Here is a 24,854-nt window from a genome sequence, read left to right as displayed (position 1 = left end):
TTCCTCAGTCCTCTTCGTGGGGGTCACTGGCTTGGGACCATCTGGCCACTGTCCAGTGACTCCCCACCCCACCCCACCACTTCCAAGCAACTGTCAGAGTCGGGAGACCACTTAACGCTAACCACATTTTATCAAGCTGTGTGGAAGTGAATCTCAAGCACAAAGTCAATATCCATTAAGCTCCTTGAAAGGCATATGTATGTAGCAAAAGGTTAATGGTGGCTGGGGCCACACGTGTCCCCATGGCCGCCCAATTGTATTCCCACTAGGTTTCTCCTTGTGTACTCAGAACTGACTTTTGCAGAAGGTAGAAGAAAATGACTGCCAAGAGAATCAAGTGGTATAAAACACACATTGCAAAAAAAAAAAAAAGTCATTTTAGGATAATTAAAACTATTTTGCATCTTTTATTTATCAATCTGGCTTCTAATATAATTTTAGGTAAATGAAAAGACATTCACAAAGAATAATAGGCATATATACATACATAATTTCCTTCTTTCATTCTAGTTTACATGCTGTTGCTTTTAGAGTGTGAAATTTGGGGGTCATTTCTGAGGGATGGAGTCCTTAGCTGATTTGTCAGGGAAAATACTTAGCCGGCTCTTCTCAGAGGGAACCTCATTGCCACCGTGCTTGGTGGGAAAAAAATGTAAAAACCCGATCAAAACAAACCAGAATCAAAACATTGAGAAGCAGTTCTTGTTTCTTGGCCTACTTTGGAGAAACCATCATAATTTCTCTGCCATCTCAGAAGCCAGCAAGTCATTTTCTACAAATCAGCTAAGCCTTGAAAATGGTACAGACTGCCTGCGATAACCAGATCTTCCGGCACATTTTCTTCTGGAAAAGAAACCTGGATGTGTATGTGTGTTGTATGTGAATCCACAAGTGCACATTTGTGTCTTTACTACCTTCTGCCAGTCTTTCCACCCTGGAAGACAACAAACCAACATATCTGTGTGGTTTCTCTGCTTCACCTGTTCTTATGGAAAAAGAAAATACTGTTGAACTTGCAAGTTTTCAAAGTTTCCATGCAGGGTAAAGCATAGACTAAGCACAGCGCCACCAGGCCACAGAAAAAGGGGCTACCTTTGTAGCCTGTGTTGACTAGTGGCTCAGCCAGACTAGTCACATGTAGTGGCATGAGTAGGAACAGGTGGAGCAGACACTAAGTCCTGTCCAGATAGACATTCAGGGATTTATGCACAAGGAATTCCTCTCTCTTTGGCTTTTGCGAGTGTTCAATCTCTTCAACAGGCCAGCTCCCGAAGACTGCCAGATAAAGATAAATTGTTACATTCCTGGACAATGTCTCTTTTCACCAACATCCAAAAACAAGCAGCAAGGTGGGTTTTCCACTAGGCTTCATTGACCTTGGCTTTACACCTGGGTGCCAAAGTATTCCATAGTTAAGAATCAATGGACCTCATAATTGTCTTAGGAAGCAGATAAAATAGGCCCAGTTTACATCCTGGGCAAAAAAGAAATAGAAGTTCAGGGGCTTGGTCGGGGTCCATAGGAAGCCTGGAAGACAGAGGGTTAGAACTCCTCTATTGAGCCAGGTGGCTCATGCCTGTAATCTAGCTACTCAGGAGGCTGAGATCTGAGGACTGCAATTCAAAGCCAGCCAGGGCACTAAAGTCTGTGAGACTCTTACCTACAATCAGCCACCAGAAAACTGGAAGTGGTGCTGTGGCTCAAGGAGTAGGGTGGTAGAATTTTGCTGACAAGCTCAGGGTCAATGCCCAGGCCTAGAGTCCCATGACCAAGGGGGAAAAAAAAGGAGAAAAGAACTTCTCTGTTGGTTCAATTCAGATCTATGCTTACCAACATATCTGTGCAACTGAGTGCACTCTGGTCTATTTCTCACCTTGTTCTGGAGCAAATGATTCTGCCAAGCCAAATGATCTTGGATTTGTTATTAGCTAGAGGACTTAAATTCAATGTCATAGTTGCCTTTCTGGTTGAAAACTTGCTGACAGAGCAGCAAAGAGAAACACTGAGAGGTTCAAGTCAAGTGTTATTTGGAAGCATGAGATCTAGAAAGATGATTAATGTTCGTACCAAAAGAGCTATGGTGTGGTGTTGGGGACAAAAATAAAAAGGGAAAAATTGAATAGAAAAGCACAGATCAGATCATGACAGGAAATAAAAGTTTCTCCATGCCCCTAGCTAAACTTGCATTTTTTTTTGTATGTGATACCTGTTCACTTTTTCCTGAAGTGTTATTCTATGGTTTGTGTCTGTGCCCAGCTCTTAACCTAAGCAGGCAGCTGTTCAACAGCTGTTCAGCAACAATGTGCCGATCTTCTCTTTGGTTCATGCCAATTTTTTCTCCTGGGCCTTTGAATTCCTGCTCTATTAGTCAAAGAGACATTCATCAAATTCTGTGCAACAGGAAAATTTCTATTAAAATCTCTCTTAACTCTTGTCCCCAGCTCTTCAATAAAATGGTCACATCAGGAATTGTAGTTGAACAGTTGGTTGAAAACAAAAGGAGCAAAGATATAGTCTTGCATATTAAGAATGGCTAGCCCACAATTCAATAATAATAACTCTGCCTCTTAAATCAGTTTCCTTCGGTTCTAGGAGATGTGCTACTTTGTAAACACTAATTTTCAAATTTTATTCCAAGTATTTTCTCTTAGTTGTTGTTGCTTCTTCTCCTTTTTCTAATTTTTTTTTGTAGGGGGTCCTTGAATTCAGGGGCTGCATGCTGTTATGCTGTTACTGAGCTTTTTCTCTCAAGGCTAGCACACTACCACTTGAGCCACAGTACCACTACCAGCCTTTTCTGAGTAGTTTGTTAGAGATAAGAGTCTCATAGACTTTCCTGCTTGTTTTGGCTTCAAACGGCAATCAGGCAATCTCAGATCCCAACTACTAGCTAGGATTACAGGCATGAGCCACCTGTGCCCAGTGACTTATTAGCTTCTTGAGAGAACATAGATGTTTGCTTTAGCATCATAAGACATGGCTTTCACACAGCCCTAAGTCAGCAAAGTTCCCTGGAAGTTGATTATGCTTTTTTTTTTTTTTTTTTTTTTTTTGCAAGAGGCTGGCTATGCAGCTCAGGCTGGATAGCCTTGAATTTGAGATCCTTCTGTCTCAGCCTCCGAAATGCCATGTTTGTAGGGTGTACCATTATGTCCAGGGCCTTGGAAGGCTGAGACAACCATTTGGGTTCTGTTTTGATTTTGTCTATTTTTAATTATTTAGAGAAGCCTTCATTTGTTTGTTTATGTTTGTTGGATAACATATTGGGATAGAAAATGCTGAGGTTTCTGGAGACAGGATGGGAAAGAGTAGGTCTTGGGTATAGGTTAGGCTGGGCGACTTATGTTAGCTGTCACGATGGAGGGGGATTAGAAGGGAGAATTATTTTTATTTTTTTGTACCAATCCTAGGGTTTTTTAATTCAACCTGGGTTTTTGTGCTCAAGGTTAATACTTCACCACTTGAGCCACAGCTCTACTTCCAGCTTTTTGGGGGTTAGTTGGAGGTAAGAGTCACAGATGTTCCTGCCTCGACTGGCCTCAGACTGTGATGCTCAGATCTCAGCTTCCTGAGTCCTAGACCCCTTCCTTCTCTTTACATAAGGCAGTCATGTGCCATTGAGGTTGTACTGGAGATGGACTTCATAAACAGATGAGGGGTTTTGGTTAAGCCCACCATCCTAAGAAGCAGCCAGGACTTCCGGCATTGGTTTGGTAATTTAGTTAATTAATCCAGTTACTCAATTCCTTATCCACTCTTCATTCCTGTCTTCCGGCCACATTGGAATCTCCTGTGGGGAAGGAACCATGTCACAGTTGGGTGTCACATGTTGATGGCCACATGCGAAGGACACTGATGCCGTCACATTCAGTGCTTCAAGGTTGGCAAATCCGGTGAGAGAAAGTCTGAGTTTTATTTCTCACCTTTTGTGGCAGGAATGAGAGAAAAGAAGAGAGAAATGAGAAAGAAAGGGCGTGGACATTGAAATGCCGGGTCTGTTTTGATGGTTTTAATTCCCTCGTCCTTTAGGGACAAAGGAGAAGTTCTGAGAAAAGCATGAAGGTTAGAGCTCTTCTAGGAGATGTGAGGAGCAGTACATTTCCATCTGGCACCATGTTAAATTCAAAAGCAGCACCTGTAAAACAGGCTTACAAAATGTTCAAAATCACCTTTTCAGTTGGACAGTCCATAAGCTAGCGTTCAGTGACAGTCATCTTGGTGAGAGAAAATGGCCTGTGCTCTCACCACACGCCACCTGTAGGGGTTACATGGTTCTGGGAATTTCCATTTGAAGTGTAGTTTATGAACAAATGATCAAGGCTTTTTAAAAATGAAGCGTGTTCGATGGGAGCTGTGGCTCATGCCTGTAATCCTTGCTACTTAGGATCTGAGGATCATGGTTCAAAGCCACCCCAGGCACTAAAGTCAATGAGAGTCTTATCTCCAATTAACTACCAGTAGACAACTGGAAGTGGCACTGTGGCTCAAGGGTAACCTTGAGCTGAAGAGCTGAGGGACAGTGCTCAGGCCCAGAGTTCAAGTCCCAAAACAAATAAACAAACAAGCATGTTCACGAGAGTGAGTTCCCACCAGCAACTGCAAAGGTGCGTCAGGATTCCATTTTGTCTTGTGACCTTGACAAGAAGGAGAAATGAGCGAGTCTCTCCCCTGCCCTCTGGAATGCATGAAGTAGGGGTGCAGTGTGCCATTGGCTGCTCTGGATAAAGTTTTCTATTACGGAAGAAACTGAGAACTGCTAAGAAATCAGTCATCCAGAGAGTCTTGAAAAGTATGAATATGTAACCCTGGCTAGAATCTCCATTTCATTGCGCCAGACGATCAAACATATACACTCCATACCTTTTAGAGCTTGTCATACTCCTTCAAAGAAGAGACGGGAAAGATGATATTTGAATTCCTCAAAATGTTTGAGTCTACAAAATTTTTAAAAAGCTTTTTTTTGGGGGTGGGGAGCTTGAACTCAGCCTAGGCACTACTCTTGAGCCAAGCCCCACTTCCTGTTTACTAGAGGTTAACTGGAGATAAGAGTCTCAGGTTCTTTTGTGCCAGGGCTGGCTTTGAACCTTAAAGCTCAGATCTCAGCCTCCTGAGTAGCTAGGATTGCAGACGTTAGCCATGGTGCATGCCTTACAAAGAGCTTTTTAATGTAGAAGCCAGACATACAATGATTGTAAATGGAAGTCATTCTAGAAAGAACTTTTGTGTAACATTAAAAAATTAATTTTTGGATGCTTCAAGAGGAAGCATTTTCTCAGTTCATTCACACAAAGTCCATTTTCTTTTTGATCAAATCAAATTATTTTTTGACGTAAGTTGGCCAAAGTGCGTGATGCTGTTAAGAGGTGAGGCTACCAAGAAACACCCATGGTGGAAGAAGCAGGTTAGGGATGGTCTCGAGATTCAAATGCATCTGTTAGAGAAGAGCTCTGAGTAATGGCTGTGTCTCTGCTTTGGGTATTATAATATGTTGTGTTGTTGAGCTAAAATATGGCAGTGTTTCCCATTATGAGTTTTAGAGTAACAGCAATGCTAACTTGGCTTTCTTGTGTCATGTCTGCTAAGATTTGTATCGCAGGGTGGAAAAACTTGAGATTTAAAACAAAATAAGAACAACTAAGCGTATGCCTTCATTAGGAAGTGCCCATAGTTTTGCCACAGATAGAGAAGAAACAGCAAACAAACTGTAGATCCCACTAAACGGACCCTCCACTGGGGTGCAAGTATCCAGGAGAACAGGGACTCTTTTGTGGTCATTACTGAACTAGAGCAGATCATTACAGATATGGAATACAGACATGTGGCAGGAGTGTGGTGAGTAAACCCCAATCTACACTGCGTTCCCTGGCTCTTCACCACTGCCCGGGGAGGTGGCAGGCCCTGGGGAGGTGACTGACAGGTCCTGGGGAGGTGACTGACAGGCCCTGGGGAGGTGGCAGGCCCTGGGGAGCCTGGCAGGCCCCTCACCCGTCCCCCAGAGGCACCACGGATTCTCTCCGCCTCTCTCCCCTTCCCCAGGTGGCAGGACACGGGAAGAGGCCGAGGAAGAGGCTGCAGAGGCCGGATGGAGGGATGCGCAGCAGTCCTTGTTGTTTTCTCAAGAAAAAGAAAGATACCCACATTCCAAGGGCTCTGAAAAACGTAGAAAATTGCCCTGTTACACGGATTTTTGTTGTTTTTTGGGGGGGGCACACCTCTACACACGCACGACCTAAGACAGGAATTACCTACACACCCGACCATCGCCCAGCCGCTAACAGCGCTTTCTGGTCATTTTGTTTTAATGGGAGGGGAAGCGCGGCTGTAAAGAAATCCTACCAAGTTTCTGCCTCGCCTTTCTGTTTCGTTTTTTGTTTTCACGGCCCTTGGGCTGGGGGGGGCGGGAGGGAGGGCCGGAGCCGGCGCGCCCCCCCCCGCCCCGACGGCCCGCCCCCCTCCGGAGAGCCCCCCTCCGGAGAGATTTCCCCCCCTCCGGAGAGCCCCCCCCGCCCAGCCCCCCCTCCGGGGAGCCCCCCCTCCAGAGAGATTCCGCCCTCCGGAGAGCCCCCCCCCGCCCAGCCCCCCCTCCGGGGAGCCCCCCCCTCCGGAGAGCCCCCCCTCCGGAGAGTCCCCCGCCCAGCCCCCCCTCCGGGGAGCCCCCCCGCCCAGCCCCCCTCCCGCGAGCCCCCTCAGATGAGCCACTCCTTCTTGCTCTCGTCGATGGTCTCGGTGAAGGTGGGGTCGTTGTTCATGATGGCGGCGTCGGCGCTCTCGGCCGACTCGGCGCCCTTGGCCTCGTTGGTGTGGTAGGTGCCCTTGTGGCGGAACATGTACCGGATGAGGAAGACCAGGGTGCAGAGGATGGTGAAGATCACCACGGCGATCACCCCTGCGGGCAGAGGGGGCGGGGTCAGCCCGGGGGGCGGGGCCTGAGATGGGGGAGTGGCCAGGGGCGTGGCCAGGGGGTCAGCCCGCGGCCGGACCTGGGGAGGGGGCGTGGCCAGGGGGGGTCAGCCAGCGGCCGGGTGGGGCCCGGGAGGGGGCGTGTCAGGGGCGTGGCTGGGGCGTGACCAGGGCCAGCCCGCGGCCAGGTGGGGCCGGGGAAGGGGGCGTGTCAGGGGCGTGGCCAGGTCAGCCCGGGGCCCGGGCGGGCAGGGGGCGTGGCCCGGGGCGTGGCCCGGGGGGGTCAGCCCGCGGCCGGGTGGGCCCGGGAGGGGGCGTGTCAGGGGCGTGACTGGGGGCGTGGCCCGGGGTCAGCCCGCGGCCGGCAGGGGCTGGGGAGGGGGCGCGGCCAGGGGCTTGGCCCGGGGTCAGCCCGCGGCCGGGGAGGGCAGGGGGCGTGGCCCGGGGTTCAGCCCGCCCTCCTTCCCGCCCCTCCCCCGTGGGAGGGCTGAGATCCGAGGGTCTGGTGGACACCTCCAGGAGACTGCTCTTTCTTATTTTTATTTTTTAATTTATTTCCCCCAGTCAACCAGCAGAAAGCTGGAAGTGGAGGTGTGGTAGAGGACCAGCCTCGAAGGAAAGAAGCCAAGCCAGAGTGAGACGGAGATGAGCGCAGGAGAAGAGGCTCCGCCTTCAGAGTGAAGAGCACAAGGCTGGCTAACCAGGAAGCCTGACAGTAACTGGTAGGATTGCGGAGTAACCTGACTGTAAAATGGATCAATCATTCTGCAAAACTACCGGGCAACTTCTCACCAAGTTAAATATCCACTTTCCATAATATGCAGTGATTGCACTTCTAGGAATTACCAAAGAGAAATTAAATCTTATGTACACATGGACTTGTACAAGAACATTTACAGCAACTTTATCCATAATAGCCTAGGTCTGGAAACAACCCAAGAACCTCTCAGCAAGTAAGTGGATAAAGCAAAGTATTCAATGCAATACAACTGGGTTAAAAAAAAAAAGTGGACTACTGGCAAATGTGGTAACATGAAAAGCACTTTCAAAATGTCCTATTTCCTGAACAAAGGAAGACACAATAGTTTGTTTACTATCTAATTCTGCATCAGTACTGAGGCTTAACTCAGGGACTCATGTTCCCGCTTCTTTTTGCTCAAGGCTGGAGCTCTACCATCTGAGCCACACTTCCACCTTCAACTGTGAGCCACAGGTGCCTAGCACAAATTTATATAATTTTTTTTATAAAATTAAAACACATTAGAAGACTAAACATTATGGAAATGACATATGGACTTCGGATAATGTTATCTAAGCACCTTCTGAATATATTTAAATTTTGTAGCCTTATCTGTTTCTGAGAGGTATTAACTTTGCCCCTGTGGGAAGTGGCAAAGCCATGTGGATTGGCTGCCTAGAAAACCCTTGCTGTGTTTACAATATTATCTCTTCTCAAGAAGATAGGGGGCATGGGATTGGAACCAGCCAGAAAGGGCAGAGAGAGAGAAGCGAGTGGTAGGAGATGGGATTGATTCTTAGTACTGATTAAAACACAGATGATACATACAGCTACTCTGCACGTGTCCACGATCAGAAGGAGACACTGAAATATGTCCAGTGGTCTGGCTTTTTAATTTCCTGACAACTTTGATTAAGATATTTGAAACTGGACTGGAAAAATTCCTTCCCACTAGAAGAGGTAAGAGTGACCAGAGGAAGGGGCATAGAAGTCCCTGCTGTTTAATTTCCACTGCCTGCACACACATTCATTTTGTGTGGCTGGCCAACAACGGTCTGTGTTCCACAAGTCATCCATAAAAAAGCAGCCAGGTTATATTATTCACAGTTCCATCACAATCTTAGGCCATATAAAAATGACAAATGGATACCATCCAAGTCTTTCTTTCCCCTCTAGACTATTCGATTGGAAATCATTATCTTCTGTAGGTGTGTGGCAGCTATACCAAAGTCTGTCCGGTGTATCACTTACCTCCAATGATAGCTGAGTTTCTGTTGACTCCATTTCTTATAGCTTGGCCTTGTCCTGGGTTATAAGGGAAATCAGCACTGGCTGTAGAGAAAAGAAATGAAGGGTTAAGTGTAAGAGTGAAACACAGCATTTGGCATTTCCACATACAGCACTCGGATCCCTGTGTCTTCACACAATGCACAGACAATTCTTACTCTCCCGGATGAATCTCCAGTTTTTGGGTCCCATTGTGCTCATTTCCTACAGCGTTCCCATTCTTGCTAAAGGTCCAGTAAGCACTATGGGTGACTTGAGGGGAAGGGTATTAGAGAATCCTGGATGTCTGCGTTTGTACCGACAGGCAGACTTGCTTGTAGTGTACAATCATCCCTTGGGAGCCATTCATTCCAGGACCCCCAGGTCCCTGATGGCACATAATCATCTCCCTCCCATCAGGCGTCCCTCCCATTCTCCCTCAGGATGGTCTGGGCTAGACAGAATGATGGATGTGGAAGATTCCAAAAGTCTGCCCCAGAAGGCAGACATCTTTCATTTCTAGGCTTGTGTTTTTAACTGGTCATGAAATTATTCTAGGTGAATAAAATCGACTTACATCAAAATATATAATAGAAACACGATCGGTCCTTTTATAAACTCAAGTCTCTTCAAAGAAGATGTGTTCTGTTCATCCACACACTCATTCACTAAACCTTATTTTTGTCTGAGACTGGGACTGAATTTGGTACCTGATGCTTTTATTCACTGGTTGGTGTTCTACCACCTGAGCCATGCCTCCAATGCTTCTTTCACTAAACATTTATAGAATGTGTACTGTTTGCCAGACTTGATTCAAAATAGGCACAGTGGGCAAAAATTAAGCAAAAATAGTGTATTAATGAGACGTTTCCTGCTCCTTTCCACTCTACCACCCAATGTGGGCTGCTTTCAGTTTAATCTGGGTAGGGCCTCAGGGAGAAGTCCTGCAAGGAGAGAGAGAAAATTTATTTCATCCATAATGAGTTTGAGGTGCTTCTAGAACATCCTAGGTGGTGTTATCTATGTAATATGTGGATACTTTGCAAATGGCTCCCATTTTTCATTTCCTTTTGAAAGACATGGGAACCTCTTGGCCTCCCGCACATAATATGATCCTTCAAAATAGATGAAGTATAATGACAAAAACTGCAGTGTCATCTTGTGATGGATGCTGTGACACAGCTGTCTTCTTGCCATAGTGAACATGGAGGGCGGAGTACAGTGGGGTTTCTGGGAAGATGGGGGGTGGAGCAAGAGGGATTTCTCTCTGGTCCAGGTCTCCCTTGTGGTGGTGTGGTATTAACCATAAAACTGTAGAAGGAGGGGCCGGGAATTTGGCCTAGTGGTAGAGTGCTTGCCTAGCATGCATAAAGACCTGGGTTCGATTCCTCCATACCACATACATAGAAAAAAGCTGGAAGTGGTGCTGTGGCTCAAGTGGTGGAGTTCTAGCCTGGAGAAAGTCCAAGGGCAATGCTCAGGCCCTGAGCCCAAGCCCAGGACTGGCAAAAACAAAAAACAAACAAACAAAACCCAAAACAAAACAAAACTGTAGAAGGAAAATGCAGAGATTGGAGATACTGCTGGCTTTCCCTCGATTCCTTTGTTGCTAATGATTGATAAGATGGCAGAAAGTTTGGAAATAGTAGAAGTGGCCCCAGAGTAGGTGACCTCAGAAGAACGATAGGGAGTAGAGCAGGATTGCCTCAGGTAGAGATCTGACCTGGGCATGGGGGAAAAAGGCCTTCTGCAGCTGGGCCTGTGGCTCACACCTGTAATCCTAGCCACTCAGGAGGCTGAGGTCTGAGGATCAAAGTTCAAAGCCAGGCCAGGCACAAAAGGACCTGAGACTCCAATTAACCTCTAGAAAACGGGGAACTGGGGCTTGGCTCAAGGGTAGGGCAGTAGCCTTAGGCTGAAGAGCTCAGGGACAAAGTCCAGGCCCAGGGGCAGGGTGGTAGCTTTGAGCTGAAGAGCTCAGGGGACAGTGCCCAGGCCGACTGAGTTGGAGCCCCATGACTCATTTAAAAAAGAAAAAAAAAAGGCCTTCTGCAGATAGAATCCCAGTATGGCCTCTTCCCCCATGGGGTTACTTCTCCAATTCAGAATTCTGGTTCTAGTGGATTCCAAATATTTTATATCAACATATCTTTGACTGTCGAGTTGACATCCCCTGCCCAGACATCTGGTTTGCCTTTCCTCTTTCTTTAAACCAAATCTCATCTGTCATAGGTAGTCAGTCTTCCTTTTCTTTCTTAGGGCCCCAATCTTAATTTTTACCTCTTCTTACATGGTAGACATCCTCTTACAGCCACGGGCCACTCCTAATTATGTATATTGTTCCAGTGAATCATTGTGTAGTAGCAGTAAGGGCAAAATGAATGAATATTCATCGACTGGTAAAATTAGAATCAGTTGATTTAGGGTTGTGTAAGACATATGTGTGGTCTCTAATATTTTTCATGATGCAGATATAAATTTAAAAGTCAGCTACCTCTGATCCACTAAAACCTTAAAGCAAGATAGCATTCTTATTCTTGCCAGCAAAGGAAATAAGTGTATTGAGAAGATATTAAAAGTTCTTTATCCACAAAATAATTAGTGGGAACCCCTTGAGTTAAAACATACTCATGAAATTCAAAAGCAGAATTAAAAAAAAAAATGAGTGTCTCTTTTTTCCCCCAAGGCTTTATTTGTAACAAGACTAGCTGTCCTAATGCATGTGAATTCTCACCCCCTTGAGGCAAAACTATTTCATTCTTGCAGTGAGAGGAATTGCTATTCCGATTGTCCCCTCCCGCCCCCATACCAACATCCTTTTGGAAATTCACATAGAGAAATACAGTGACCAAAAGGATGGTTGCTGGTAGTGATGAGTGATTGCGTGTGTGTGTGTGTGTGTGTGTGTGTGTGTGTGTGTGTGTGTGTGTGGTGGGGCTTGAACTCTGGGCCAGGGTACTGTGTGTGAGTTCAAAGCTACTGCCCTATCCCTGAGCCATAGCCACTTCTTGTTTTCTAATGATTAATTGGAGATTAGAGTCTTGGATTCTTTAGTGCCCTGGCTGGCTTTGAACTGCATTTCTCAGATCTCAGCCTCCTGAGTAGCTAAGATTACAGGTGTGAGCCACCACACCTGGCTGATGAGTGATTTTTGTACTGTATGACTATCAAAAAAAGAAATATCTGTTTGGGGCAAACTTTGCAAGTACATCCAAATTTGGAGTGTTAAGTCAAAACAGACTAGAGAGATACTGACAAACCTCAACACCAAACCTGCATCAGGTAAACACACACTATATTCAAGACATTCCTTTTGGATCATCCAACAGTACTATAGATAACAGCATAATCATCTCAGTCGCCACCAAGTGTGGTGCCATTCCAGCTCCAACTTAGTGCCTCCCACAAGTGAGTGCATTCTCCTTGCTTATGTCTTTCTGTGTGGTCACCGCCAGTATTTACTCTTGGATATTTCTTTTGCAACACCCAGACAGTAGCTTCTTCCCCTTCCCTCCCCAACACAGGGCACACAGAAGCTATATTTGGAGAATTGAGGTGGGAGATTTCCCCTCACCCTCTCCAGGAGTGGGCTTAGTATACACTTGGCAAAGGCTCAGAGTCTCTCCAAACTCACACCACTCCCTTCCCCCACAGAGAAAGCAATGAATTCATTGGACCCCCAAGCGTCGCTCACATCCAGGGTTTTCTTTCTGTTGTCTTTGTCTTTCATATAAGAGGCAATGTGACACGCTCATGGCTGGTGCACTTCTCCCAGTTCCATTTTGATTCAAAACCAAACCAAACCAGAAATAACATCCCCACATACTTTGTAAGAGCAAGTCTAGTGGAAGTTGTTCCTTATAATTACACAGATTGAGTAGAACGGTTAAAGATGAGAGCTGGACAAGTAAAAGCTTTCTTTCTTCCTCCCCAGATGATAGAAATGACAACTCTTCCTTGCTACATTCTGGAAAGTTCTTATGGAAGCACAGTGATGATCTAGCTGGCAACTCCTACATCTGTGTGGGGTGGGGCTAAGTGTCAGGCCCTGTCTTCGAAGCCTAGACAACCAGGACTCTCGAATTCCAGGAACAAGTTCTGAACTCCATCAACAACAAAGACCCATCCCTCCCCAAGTCACAGCTATGTTCTATATATTACATGTTAGACCTCTTTAAGGATTACATGCCGCAAGCCATCGCTTAGACTATGATTTTCTCACATGTCAAACTATCTAGGGCCCAGGTGGCATCTGGAGTTCTGTGCTAAATTGGAAAGGTAGCAGAGGGCCAGGAGTTTGGCCTAGTGGTAGAGTGCTTGCCTAGCATGCATGAAGACCAGGGTTCGATTCCTTGGTACCACATACATAGTAAAAAAGCCAGGAGTGGTGGTGCTGCAGCTCAAGTGGTAGAGCTCTACCCTTGAGAAAAGCTCAAGGACAGTGCTCAGGCCCTGAGTTCAAGGCCCAGGATTGGCAAAAAAAAAAAAAAAAAGCTAGCAGAGCACTGCATGGTTATTTATGTTAAAACCAATCTATCTGCATAAAGTTCTTAAAGTAAATGAACATGGCATTCGTATTTCTGGAACAATCTGTTTAGGAAGTCAATTCCAGAAGCCAGTTGCCTAAGCCATTAATTCCTATGGCTGTGAACATTTTGGACGAATAAGGATTAGGTTGAGGTGATATGATCAGGAAGTGGTGGAGCCTGCATTTGAACCTGGATATGGATTCTAGAAACCCCTACACTTAGTGGAGCTGTCTCTGATTCAAGGACTTGATCAACGCTGGCTCTGTGAATTGATCCATGGCAATGCATGTTCTTAAGGCATGCAACTGGAAGCTCGTTGTCTTCTCTGTGGCTGATCAGATATATGCTATTTTTTTTTTTAACTTTTGATAAGGTCTTGGAATACAGCCCAGCTTGGGTTTGAACTCATGATCTTCTTGCCTCCATGAATGCTGGAACTAGGCATCTGGCTGATGATAAAAGGCTTTGTCTATTACACAGAGAGAGTAGACATTCATCTATTAGAAGGAGGTAACAGCATTCCTTTTTTTTTTTTGCCACTCATGGGCTTGAGCGCAGGGCCTGAGCACTTGGACTTTCTCAAGGTTAGAGCTCTACCATTTGAGCCTCAGCACCATTTCTGGTTTTTTTCTATGTATGTGGTACCGAGTGCATGCTAGGCAAGCACTCTACCACTCGGCCAAACTCGCGGCCCCCTTCTGGCTTTTTTCTATATATATGGTACCGGGTCTTTTTCTATGTATATGAACCCGGGTCTTCGGGCATGCTAGGCAAGCACTCTACCACTAGGCCACAAATAATAGAAAATATGACCATTTTAAGCTCCTCCCTGTATTGGTCTTTCGTGAAGTGTGTGTGTTTTCTTTTTTCCTGACAAAGACATTTCCACATGATGGCACTGTTGGTTGAGCAATGTGGCATCTCAGAAGCAAACCATAAAAAAGAAACCCGAGTCTCTTGGTGGCAGGTACAGACCCTAATGGGCCAAAATGGAAGAGAGAAATGACAGTCACCATAACAGAAACACCATTACAGCACTAAGCACAGTGTTAATTGGCTTTTAAAACATTTTTATCAGAGTAGAATTTTTGATTGTACTTAAAAATGTGATAAATTAATAAAGTTCAAAGCAAGCACTCAAGTGCTAGAAACTGACTTAAAAGACATTTTCCAAGAGCTGAGTATTATTATGTTATTGTTTCAATATTCAAATTTCTTTTGATTTGAATTCTTTAGTCTTCAATTTCTCATCATCTGAGTAGATAAGGAGAAGATGGAGTAAAAGCATTTTTTTAAAGGATAAATTCAGTTGTGGTTCTTATTTATGGAGTTTTGAAATATGTAAAATTACAGGCTTTGGCTCAGAAACCCATTGTAAATAAAACAGTGAAGTGCACATAAAAATAAATTGAGATTATCTCACATCAACCTCTCCTTCCCCGAAATGAAAGGCACTAAATGCTTCAGGTTGTCATATATCAGATGCAAAAAAAAAAAAAATTAGATTGGATCTGACATCTCCTAGAGAAAATTATCTCCATGGAAACCACTGAGCTTCAGCATTGAAAGTGATCATCGGAGACACTCCAACCAAACTGCTGCTATTAATTGTAATTTGATTTAAATTGCAATGTTATTTTTGTAGCAGGGTTTGGGCTAGATGATACAGAGACTTTTTTGTTCTCTCTTCTTTCTTTGTTTCATGTCATTTCCCTCTCTTTTCCAATTGGAGTTCCAAGGTAGAAAGTGCTTTTTCTCTATTAATTTTTTGTAGCCATTTCTTATTGACTGATAGGTCAAAAACAGAGATGAAAAGAAAGGGCTATTGGCTTAGAGGCTGGAGACAGAAGAAATCTTGTTTAGATCTCAAGAGGCTACTGCTGATTCGCTCAGGAGAAGAGAGTGGGGGCTTTTGTGAAGGCTGAGGCATCTGTAGCCCATACCTCGAGGATTCTGGGTCACCTTCTAGCCATTCCCTGTATCTTGGTTTCTAAATCTAGGCAACCAGAATTTCTTGATTTCAAATGGGAAAGGGATTTCAAATGCTTGGTTTCTGACTTGGGAAGTAAAACAAGTTCCATAATACCACCTCCTTAAAGGGTTTCCTCTCTGTCCAGGATCTCTGGATCCAAGAGTGTTCATGAGGTGAAAAGGAATAGGATAAACACACTTACCGCCCTGTGTGACATATATGATGATTGTGTAAGGAATATCACATTTCTACAGGAGAGGATTGGAGGACTAATCAATCTAATTATAGCCTTTCCTTCCATAGGTTTCTTCTTAGCTAACTTCTGAATTGTTTCAAAGTCTTGAGGATATTGGAATGCTAGGATGACATTGACATTGTGAGCTTTTGTTTAACTGTGAATAGGTATTTTCATAGAAAATAGATCTTTTTTTTTAAAAAAAATTTGATGATACTGGAGGTTTGAACTCAGGGCTTTCTGAGTTAGGCAGATACGCTACCACTGGGTCCATGATCTCAGCCTTTTTGCCTTTATCATTCACCCCTTCCACCCTCCTTCCTTTTCTCCCTCTCCTTTCCTCCCTCTCCTTCTCCTTTCTACCCTGCCCCCGCCTCCCCCCCCCCAGGGCTCAGGACTTAACCTTTCTTTTTGAGTTTTTTTTTTTTTTTGCTCAAGGCTATTGCTCTACCATTTGAGTTACAGCTCCATTCCTGGCTTCTTTCTCTTTCTTTCTTTTCTTTTCTTTCTTCCTTCCTTCCTTCCTTCGTTCCTTCCTTCGTTCCTTCTGCTCTTCTTCTTCTTCTTTTTTTTTTTCGGTAGTTAATTGGAGGTAGAAGTCTCATAGACTTTCTGGTTCTAGCTGACATGGAGCCATAATCCTCAGAACTCAGCTTCCCCAGTAGCTAGGCTTACAGGCCTTGGCCACCAGCACCCAGTACCTTCATTGAGTTTAAACAGGGTCTTGTGTGAATGTCAGGCCAGCTAGGACTGTAATCTGCCTGTTTATGCTACCCACAGACCTAGGGTGGCACATGCTACCATGTCTGGCCATTGGTTGAGTTGGGGGTACTGGGTTTATGTTGGGACTGATATCAAGTTACTATGTTCTGGATCTCTGCCTCTCAAGGAGCTGGGATTACAGGCATGAGCCATGGGTGCCTGGAACAATAGATTATTACTGATGCTGTAATCCAAACTAAACTAAGATCCTCAATGCCTAATTCCATGTTAGCAAAATATGCCTTATTATTTCTACCACCTGAGCCAACCTCAAGTTACAATGATTTGTAAATCAACCATTGGATGGTGATGTCACACTTTGCTGATTACAAGATGTTCCAAACTCTACGTGTACAAGCAACCTGTTTACCGGGATAGGTGAAAACCCAGGTGGAATGGCCATTGTGTCAAAGCCTGTGGCCAGCAGGTGCTCGAGTGGCCAGGACGATGACACTGGAGTCCCACACATGTCCTGGGGCTCTAGCTGAGTCTTGTCTGTGAGATCAGCCTCAGCACCTGGGCCGCAGAGCCTGGCGTGGGGTTGACTTCTCTCACGGTCATCTGTCTCTTGGTTGTGGGTGTTTATAACCGATTTTTGATGTGGACATAAGGATGCCCCTAATCAGAGGGAGTATTAGAGATCCAGGAGTACTCTTTAAATGACATTTTTCCTGCGGTATCAGTCTTGGATGGCATTCTGGTGACAAACCCCATAAGCTACTGTCACTGTCTCTGTGATCAGGGCCCTGGGTGTTGGGATAAAAGATCTTTCCCTTGGTGTGACAGGAATGTTCTTTAGCTCAGGGGTCGTTCATTCTTTCACCTCTTTAGGCTTTCTCCCCCTGAGATACCTCATTCTCATGTGCTGTGGGGAAAAACAAATTGATTTCTGAATGCCTTGGTTTCGAGCTTTACAACATGCAAATCACCCAGGATCTTGTTAATATGCAGATTCTTAGCAGGTTGGGGATGGGGACCTGGGGGTCTGCATTTCCAGTGGGTTCACAGAGTGCCCCAATGCAATGTTCCCTATGAATTGCACAAATGTTAATTGAGACCCTTGGTGGTTTCTATCGCCAGCTGTTCCTGTGTGCCTGTGTTTTAATTTAATGTGTGCCCGAGAGGGAAGTGAAATGAATTCTTCTGAGAACCTTTTCTTCCCACCCTCATGGCCCCCTAGATTGAACCTTTTATGCTTTTAATGATCTGTATGCCAGAAAGCCTCACAGTTCCATTTTGTTGAGCTTGTTCTCTCTCTCTCTCTCTCTCTCTTTCTCTCTCTCTCTCTCTTTCTCTCTCTCTCTTTCTCTCTCTCTCTCTCTCTCTGCTTGCTCTCATGAAAGTGATCATACAAATACCACATTAATTTTGAATGATAGTTTTTTTTCAATATTTTAAATGTGTATGTGAAATTGGTTCCTGCTCTCTAGTAAGAGCAGTTTAAAACATAGGGGATTTAATAAAAGTTACCTTTATCATCATCAAATGTTTTGCAAAGGAGTAGAAGAAATAACAAAATGCATTAAAAAATTAAATCTGCTATCATTTGGAAATCTCAGCTTGAGGAAGATGCTTTCTTTAGTCTTGAAATAAAGACGCCTTTGCTCTTAGAGTGTGTCTTCATTTGTTGGCTATTTGTGTTATTCCTGCTAATTCATTAAAATAGGAAACAGATCTTTTCTGCTCCTATGTTTCTGGAAATTAGTAGAGGAGAATGGTGGTGAGCCTGCTGGTACCAGATCCAAGACAGCTGGCTGATTCTGACAACCAGAGGAAGGGAGGGATCAAACCTAAAGTGCTTTAAAAAATTAATTCTGCACATATATTAAGTGCTTTTATCAATGTCCCATTGGGTTTTTGGTTCTGAAATAATCTTTTCAGTAACATTAGGGCAAGTGAAAATTTCTAATTTGCAGACAATGTCTTTTCTTCCAAGAAAGTTGACTTTGGAGTCTAAAAGCTCTATGCTACATAGATTTCCATTTTCTTTTGAACTGTTTTCTTCTGGAACGAACGGTAGATTTTTAGACAGTTGTCTTTGCTTGGTGCTAGGTGGGCCAATGGGAAACAAATTATCTGTGGTCAATATAGCTGCCTGCTCAATAATTCCCCCCCTGGCAGAAGCAAATCCCTCCCTGATCCTGGCTGATTTTGTTATAAAGGGAATGTGAAGAGAATGGCTCAAGGGGTAGGGAGGTAGCTTTGAGCTGGAGAGCTCAGGGTCAGTGCCCAGGCCCAGAGTTCAAGCCCCAGGACCCACAAAAAAAAAAAAAATCCCAAGTGAGATTTTTTTTTTCTTTAAAGCTTTTTCTAAGGAGGCTTTTCAAAGCAGTATATCTCATCTTCCAAGTTTAAAATAATCTGCACCCCACAATCACATGGAGTTTTTAAATATACGTTTATATTTTAACGCAAAATGGATTTTCACGGTTGCTTCTAGGCGAACAGTCAATAGCAGAGCTAAGAGTCTCCCCCTCATTTCGGATTAGACGCACATGGGGTGTGGAATCAACCGGACAACTCAGCACTCTTCATTACTGGGCAGGGGTGGGGTAAAAGCCTCCATCCGCCTAGCATTTGCTCACCCTTAGGGGCCATAGAAAAGGACACAGAGGTCCCCAGTTTGGCAGCGGTGAAAGTGGCATTTCCCTGCAGTGGCTTAGAGGGCTTCTCCTGGGAGAACTCACACCAGGAACCCCACTGCAGTCTCTTAAAAGGATGAGCCAGTGAGAAGTGAGGAGGGCTGAGTGCCTTCTGGAGCCACCCCGCAGCTTAGGGGACAGTCACACACACAGCTGCTCCACAGCCCAGAGGAGCAGTGCACACCTGTACTTCCAGGTCCTAGAGAGGCACAGGCAAGAAGACTGTGCCCGGGAGGTCAAGACGAGCCACACAGTGAAACCCGGTGTCCAAAACAAAGAGAGAAAAGGGTAGAACGGGAGGAAGAGGGAGAAGGGGACGGATGGAACCGCTGAGCTCCAACCTTCACCGTCCAGGGTGTGGGATGCCACTCCTGTGGCACAGACTGAATACTGTGGCCTGCCGCAGTCACCGGTTCTGCCATCCGCAGATGAGTCGCCATGGCAACGCATGCCACCTTGTAACAAGGCACTTAGCCAGCCCACGTGACAGAGACTAATGGCTGAAATGATTGTCAGGGACAGACCTGGGGAGGATGGGAAAACCTGTGGGTGCTCTGCCCTCTGGGCAGGGGGGGGGGAGTAGATGGTGGAGACAGAAAGATGCAGGAGTCGAACTTGAATGAGGTTCAAAGTGTGTTGTCAGGGAAGCAGAGAAAGAAAGGAAGAAAAGAGAAGAAAAAAAGGAAGGAAGGGAAGAAATAATAGTTTAAGGTATTGTCCCAGACAGGAGACAGTGGCTCACGCCTGGAATCCTAGCTACTCAGGGGGCTAAGATCTGAGGGTTGCAGTTTGAGGGCAGCCAAAGCTGGGAAATCTGCCAGATTCTTATCTTCAGTGAACTACCAGAGCCAGAAGTGGAGATGTGGCCCAAGTGGTAGAGCGCTAGCTGTGAGCACAAAAGCTCAGAGAGAAGGTTAAGCTCTGAGCCCTAGGACTAGTGTGTACACATGTTCACACACGCACACACACATGCACACATAGAGAAAGTATGTAAACATGCTTGACCCTTTTGTAGGAAAGGCTGAATTTGAAATATTTGCAGGAAAAGATGCATTAGCAAAGGAGGAATAATAATTTTTCTTTACCCTTAAATAAGTCTGAGTGTGTTGGCTTCCTGGAGAGGGAAAAGTGACAAATAAGATACTAAAAAGATTAAGTGTAAGAGATAAGACACATTAATCACACAATCTTGGCATAAGGGTGAAAGAAGAGGTCTGTTCAGAAATAAAGATGTAATTATAAGAGCTGGAAAGATTACTCACGTTTCTTTATGATGACTCATAAAGCCAACTAGCAGCTTGTATTTGTGAAGAAAATCGAATTGATATGTGCAGTTTTTTAAATGTTCATCCTATCCATAACTTTTTTGCCCAAGAACATGTAAAAATACTTTATCTTCAGATGGTAGAAAAGAACTCTAGAATGAGGATAAGAAATAAAACTCCTTAAAAAATCCGCTCAAAACCCTTGGTGTGGTGGTGTCTATAATCTCAGATACTTGGGAGGTCACGATAGGAGGATCTTGATTTGAGGCTGGCCTGGACAAAATTGTGAGACCCTATTAGAAAAAAAAAGTCAAAAGACAGAGGCACAGCTCAGCTGGTAGAGTGATTATGCAGTGAGCTTGAGGTTCTGAGTTCAAACTCCAAATTCAAATATATATATATATATATAGTATATATGAAATAAATAGTATTGTAATGCATTTGTGTATATAAATATGTATACATTTATATAAAGGCTTCTCGTCTCTAACTAGCTTGGAACCAAAGCTGTCAGGTACAGGATCCATTTTGAAGAGCAATTGGTGATGTGATCTATTCCTAGCTGTTCTTAGGTAAAGCCAGAGCTCGCTAGCGCTCACTTTTTCGGGGGGGAGGGGCAGCCCTAGTATTCTTATTCATTAAGTAGGCACTCTACTACTCACGTAGTACCTCTGTTCCTTCTTATCCTGGTTGTTTTGAGAGAGTGCTCTGCTTTTTGCCTAGGCTGGGCTGGAATTCTCTTGATTTCGGCCTGCCAAAAGTTGAGATGACAGGTATACATCAGCAAGCCCAGCTATTAGTTGAGATGAAGTCTTGCCATCTTTTTGCCTGAGCAGGCCTTTTGATCTCCCATATTTCTGCTTCCTTGGTGGCTTGGATTACAGGCATGAGTCACTGTACTGACTCTGTGTTCACCTTTATTTTCTTCCTGTCCTACCCCAATGCGGACCTTACACCATTCTGAGGAAGAAATGGGACTTCTATGCACACCTCTGTCCTGTTTCTGAATATATGACAGCAAGATTCTCAGTCGATTCAGATGTGAAAGATTACCTTGAACACACGAAACCCTTAACTGACCACTTAGAATTCAGAATGACGGGGGCACGCTGACAGATACCATTTTCCTACCCACTGATAGGAAAATTATTTCAAGTGGCAGATATTTAGGGTTTACCACTTGCAGAAAGAAACCTTATGTGAGCTTCCCTTGTCTGTCTAAAAGCAGATCTGGAAGATGAGACTTGCACACTTCTTTATTTGGGGTGCTTTTTCTCCCAGAAAGACCAAGAGAAAATCCTCTATAGACTCTTCCTTCCTGAGAGAGTTTTGTGACAAGAACTCCCCTAAACACCTGGCCTCCCATGCTTTCCTTTCTCCATGCTGCCAGATCAGATACTTCCTTTGTAATCTCCAGTGTGCATACAAATTAGTGCCCCCCCCCCCCTTTACCTGCCCTTCATCAACTTAACCTGAGGCCCTCGCTAGGACCTTTAGGGCTGCGGAAGTTTTCAGTTCTCAACACTGCAGGCAGAGGGTAGCAGCAGTAAGTAGCCTCAGCTCTATGGCCCCCTCCACCTCTGAGCACTGTATCCCATTTCATGTTCCATGTTCACGTGGAGGGAGAAAGAGCAACTCGCCCTTCTCTCTCCCTTCATTCACTCTTTCTTTTTTATTTTTTTGTAGGATCCAACTTAGGGCCTTGTGAGTACTAGGCAAATTCCTTCCCTCCCTCCATTGTCCTCCTTCTTCCCTCCCTCCCTTCCTCCGTTCCTTCCTTCCACCTGCTTGCTCCAGGATCTCACTACGTACCCCGGACTGGCCTCAGATTCACCATCCTCTGCCTCAGCATCCTCAGTGCTGCGATTACAGGTGGGTATCACCATACCCGACTTAATCTGAGTGCTAAACACTACAGGACGTGTTTCCTACCCCGTGTACATCATCACAAGCCACGGAGGAGAAATGTGTCACATAGAAAGCGTGCTTTAAAAAAATAGATGAATATTTGGGCATCTATCCTGAACATCATAACCCAAGATATGATAAGGACACCTGCTCAGCTATGTTCATCTCTGCACTATTCACAATAGCCAGGCGATGGAAATAATCCAGATGCCCTACTGCGGATGAATGGATACAGAAAATGTGGTATATATACACAATGGAATTCTACACAGCCAACAGACATAAAATAATGGCATTCACAGGGAAGTGGATGAATCTAGAGCGAATCATGCTGAGTGAGACAAGTCAAGACCCAAGGAACAAAAAGCTATTAGATCTAAGCAGTACAAGAGCAAGGACTCAATATTTGCATACCCAATGCTATGGACATGGTATTGGAACTATAAACACAACTACATAGACATAAAAACTTATGACTGTAAAGACATAATGTTTTAGTACATTGATTAATATGTATCTATGATATACAAACCCTTAGTCTAATTTTGATGATGTTCTAAAAATTAAGTATATAGAGATTCCCTTCTTGAATACTTGTTTGTTGAACATGTCATTTGAAATATGATGTAAAAATCAATGTTAATAAATTCTTTAATAAAAAATAGTTGAATAAATACTGCTTGGTTTCGACAGTCCTAGCCACAGACAGTTGGCTAATTAACTCAGGATGATGGTGATAGCATCTAGAAGTTTCTGAATCGAAAGCTCATTTGGCATTTGGGAATTCTCTGTTCCACGGTGGCTTTGCTGTGGGTCTTCACCTCTCACACCCTTTCTTCACTGCCTCACCTTCCCTGTTCCTCTTGGAAGCCAAGCCAGCGTGCTGTGTGGCCTGCTGCTTCAGACACAGCCCTGGCATTCAGGGTGATGGATAGCACAGCAGGCTGCAGGGTGACCACACCGTGGGCGCCTGTCATTTGATGAGCTGCTAAAGTTTGAAGTGGGGACCAGCAAGGGCCTTGGGCACTTTTACTGGACAAGCAGCATAGCAACGGTGGTGGTCATTAATATCGTTGCGGCTCCAAGTTCTAAAAGCTTACTATGCCTTTGATTGATTATGCTAAGGGGATTTTATTTTCAGCAGTACTGGGATTTGATCTCAGAAATAGGGTTTAAACTCAAGGTCCTATGGCTAGGCTCGCATGACCTGAGCCATATCTCCAGCGACACTGTTTTTCAACATGTCATCTCACATGGAATTCTGCGAGTTTGGTCTTATCAGTTGCTCTTGAAGAATGGGGGAAATGCAAGTGGAGGCTCTGGAGCTGCTAGGCTGGGAGGGTGTCGGAGGCTAAGCCTTATTGCTCTGTTACCTCTCACCTTGTCTTCTTCCGGTCAAGCACTGACGTCAAGTTCAAGTGCAGCCTGACAGCATCTAGAAATTGTGGGGTGTGTGTGTGTGTGTGCGCACACACGCTCACTGGGATTTTGAGCTCAGGGTCTTGAGCTCTGGCTTAGCTTCTTTCCATGAAGGCTGGCGCTCTACCATGAATCACACCTCTACTTCCTGGAAATCTGTGGTCTTACATGGGTTAAAGGCAGGGTTGGGAGAAAGCCCAATGCTAGTGCACGAAATCTCTTCTGATGTTAGAAGACAGAATCGAACGGAAGGGCTGAGAGCCACAGGGGTGATAGTGACCAGGCGATTCGTCAAGTCACCCTGTGGCCGTGACACAGAGGGCAGTTTGGGCTACACACACACACACACACACACACACACACACACACACACACACACTCACACACACACGCTTGATTGCTTGCGCCATATCCCCATTCTTCTTTCAGATTCGCGTTTTGTGTTTTTGACCTGAACAAGCCTTGGATTGAGATGCTCCTACCTGAGATCACAGGCACACAGCAACCACGCCCAGCTCATTGGTTGAGCTGGGGTGTTGGTAAGTTTGGCCTCAAACTGTGATCCTCCTGCTCTTTGCCTCCTGAGTAGCTGGGATGCCAGGTACCGTGCTTGGCCCGGACATGAAATGAAGAACCACTGTGTTCTCTGATTATCGACTTTCCTGACTCTAAGGATGAGAGTTGTCACTTTTACGGAGTGCAGAGTTGAGAACTCTCGTGCTCTCCTGTTCTTTCTCAGTCATCCAGAGACATTCCTGCCAACCCATTGTACCGTGGAGGAAATGGAGATTAAACACAGTCAAGCAATCCCTCCACTTGACTGGAGATTTTACCTGAATCCAGGTGGTCCAGGTGCCAGGGGTCCGTGGCCGAGGACATGGGCGAGAGTGTCAGCGGTGAGGCCCCGCAGTTGGACTCCACCAGCTCGCCCTGCACGTGCACGTGGGCCGAGGTGTTGGTCTGCCTCAGGGCGGCTTTGAGCGGGGCGATATGGTTGAACTGCACCCTGGAGAGGCAGCCTGTGAACCCTGGGGTGTTGTATTTGTGGATTTCCTGATCGATCTTGCCTGTTTCTGCAAGGGAGAGCAAGAGAAAGCGAGGCGTGAGGACCACTCTCCTCTGTCCTGGAATGACAGCGGCTGAAGGCCGCTCTTGGATCTCAGCTCTGAAGGCTGTCCCGTGGAGGAGTTGTTAATCCTGTGCTGGAGGCCAGGTGC

At 45.2% G+C, this 24,854-nt stretch overlaps 1 protein-coding gene and 1 long non-coding RNA gene across 2 annotated transcripts; both read right to left on the bottom strand.

Annotated features, from left to right (window-relative positions):
* Window positions 1–650: 650 nt before the first annotated feature.
* Window positions 651–6,343, bottom strand: LOC150063747 (uncharacterized). The gene is made up of 3 exons (XR_016535579.1): window positions 6,246–6,343; window positions 5,986–6,150; window positions 651–4,255 (listed from the first exon to the last, which is right to left on the bottom strand). It is a non-coding gene; the product is annotated as an uncharacterized LOC150063747 (long non-coding RNA).
* Window positions 6,344–6,672: 329 nt separating this feature from the next.
* LOC150063746 (contactin-associated protein-like 2) lies at window positions 6,673–24,616 on the bottom strand. Its single transcript, XM_090333460.1, has 3 exons — window positions 24,471–24,616; window positions 8,891–8,971; window positions 6,673–6,886 (listed from the first exon to the last, which is right to left on the bottom strand). The coding sequence occupies exons 1-3, from the start codon at window positions 24,514–24,516 to the stop codon at window positions 6,687–6,689; spliced, it is 327 nt and encodes a 108-aa protein (XP_090189586.1). The 5' UTR covers window positions 24,517–24,616; the 3' UTR covers window positions 6,673–6,686.
* Between the last annotated feature and the right edge of the window lie 238 nt (window positions 24,617–24,854).

This window comes from Megascapheus bottae, chromosome 5 (assembly GCF_031878675.1).
Source record: "Megascapheus bottae isolate mThoBot1 chromosome 5, mThoBot2.hap1, whole genome shotgun sequence".
In the NCBI taxonomy this organism is placed as follows: Eukaryota; Metazoa; Chordata; class Mammalia; order Rodentia; family Geomyidae; genus Megascapheus; species Megascapheus bottae.
Note: the sequence above shows the minus strand (reverse complement) of the source record. Positions and strands in the feature narration are given on the sequence as shown.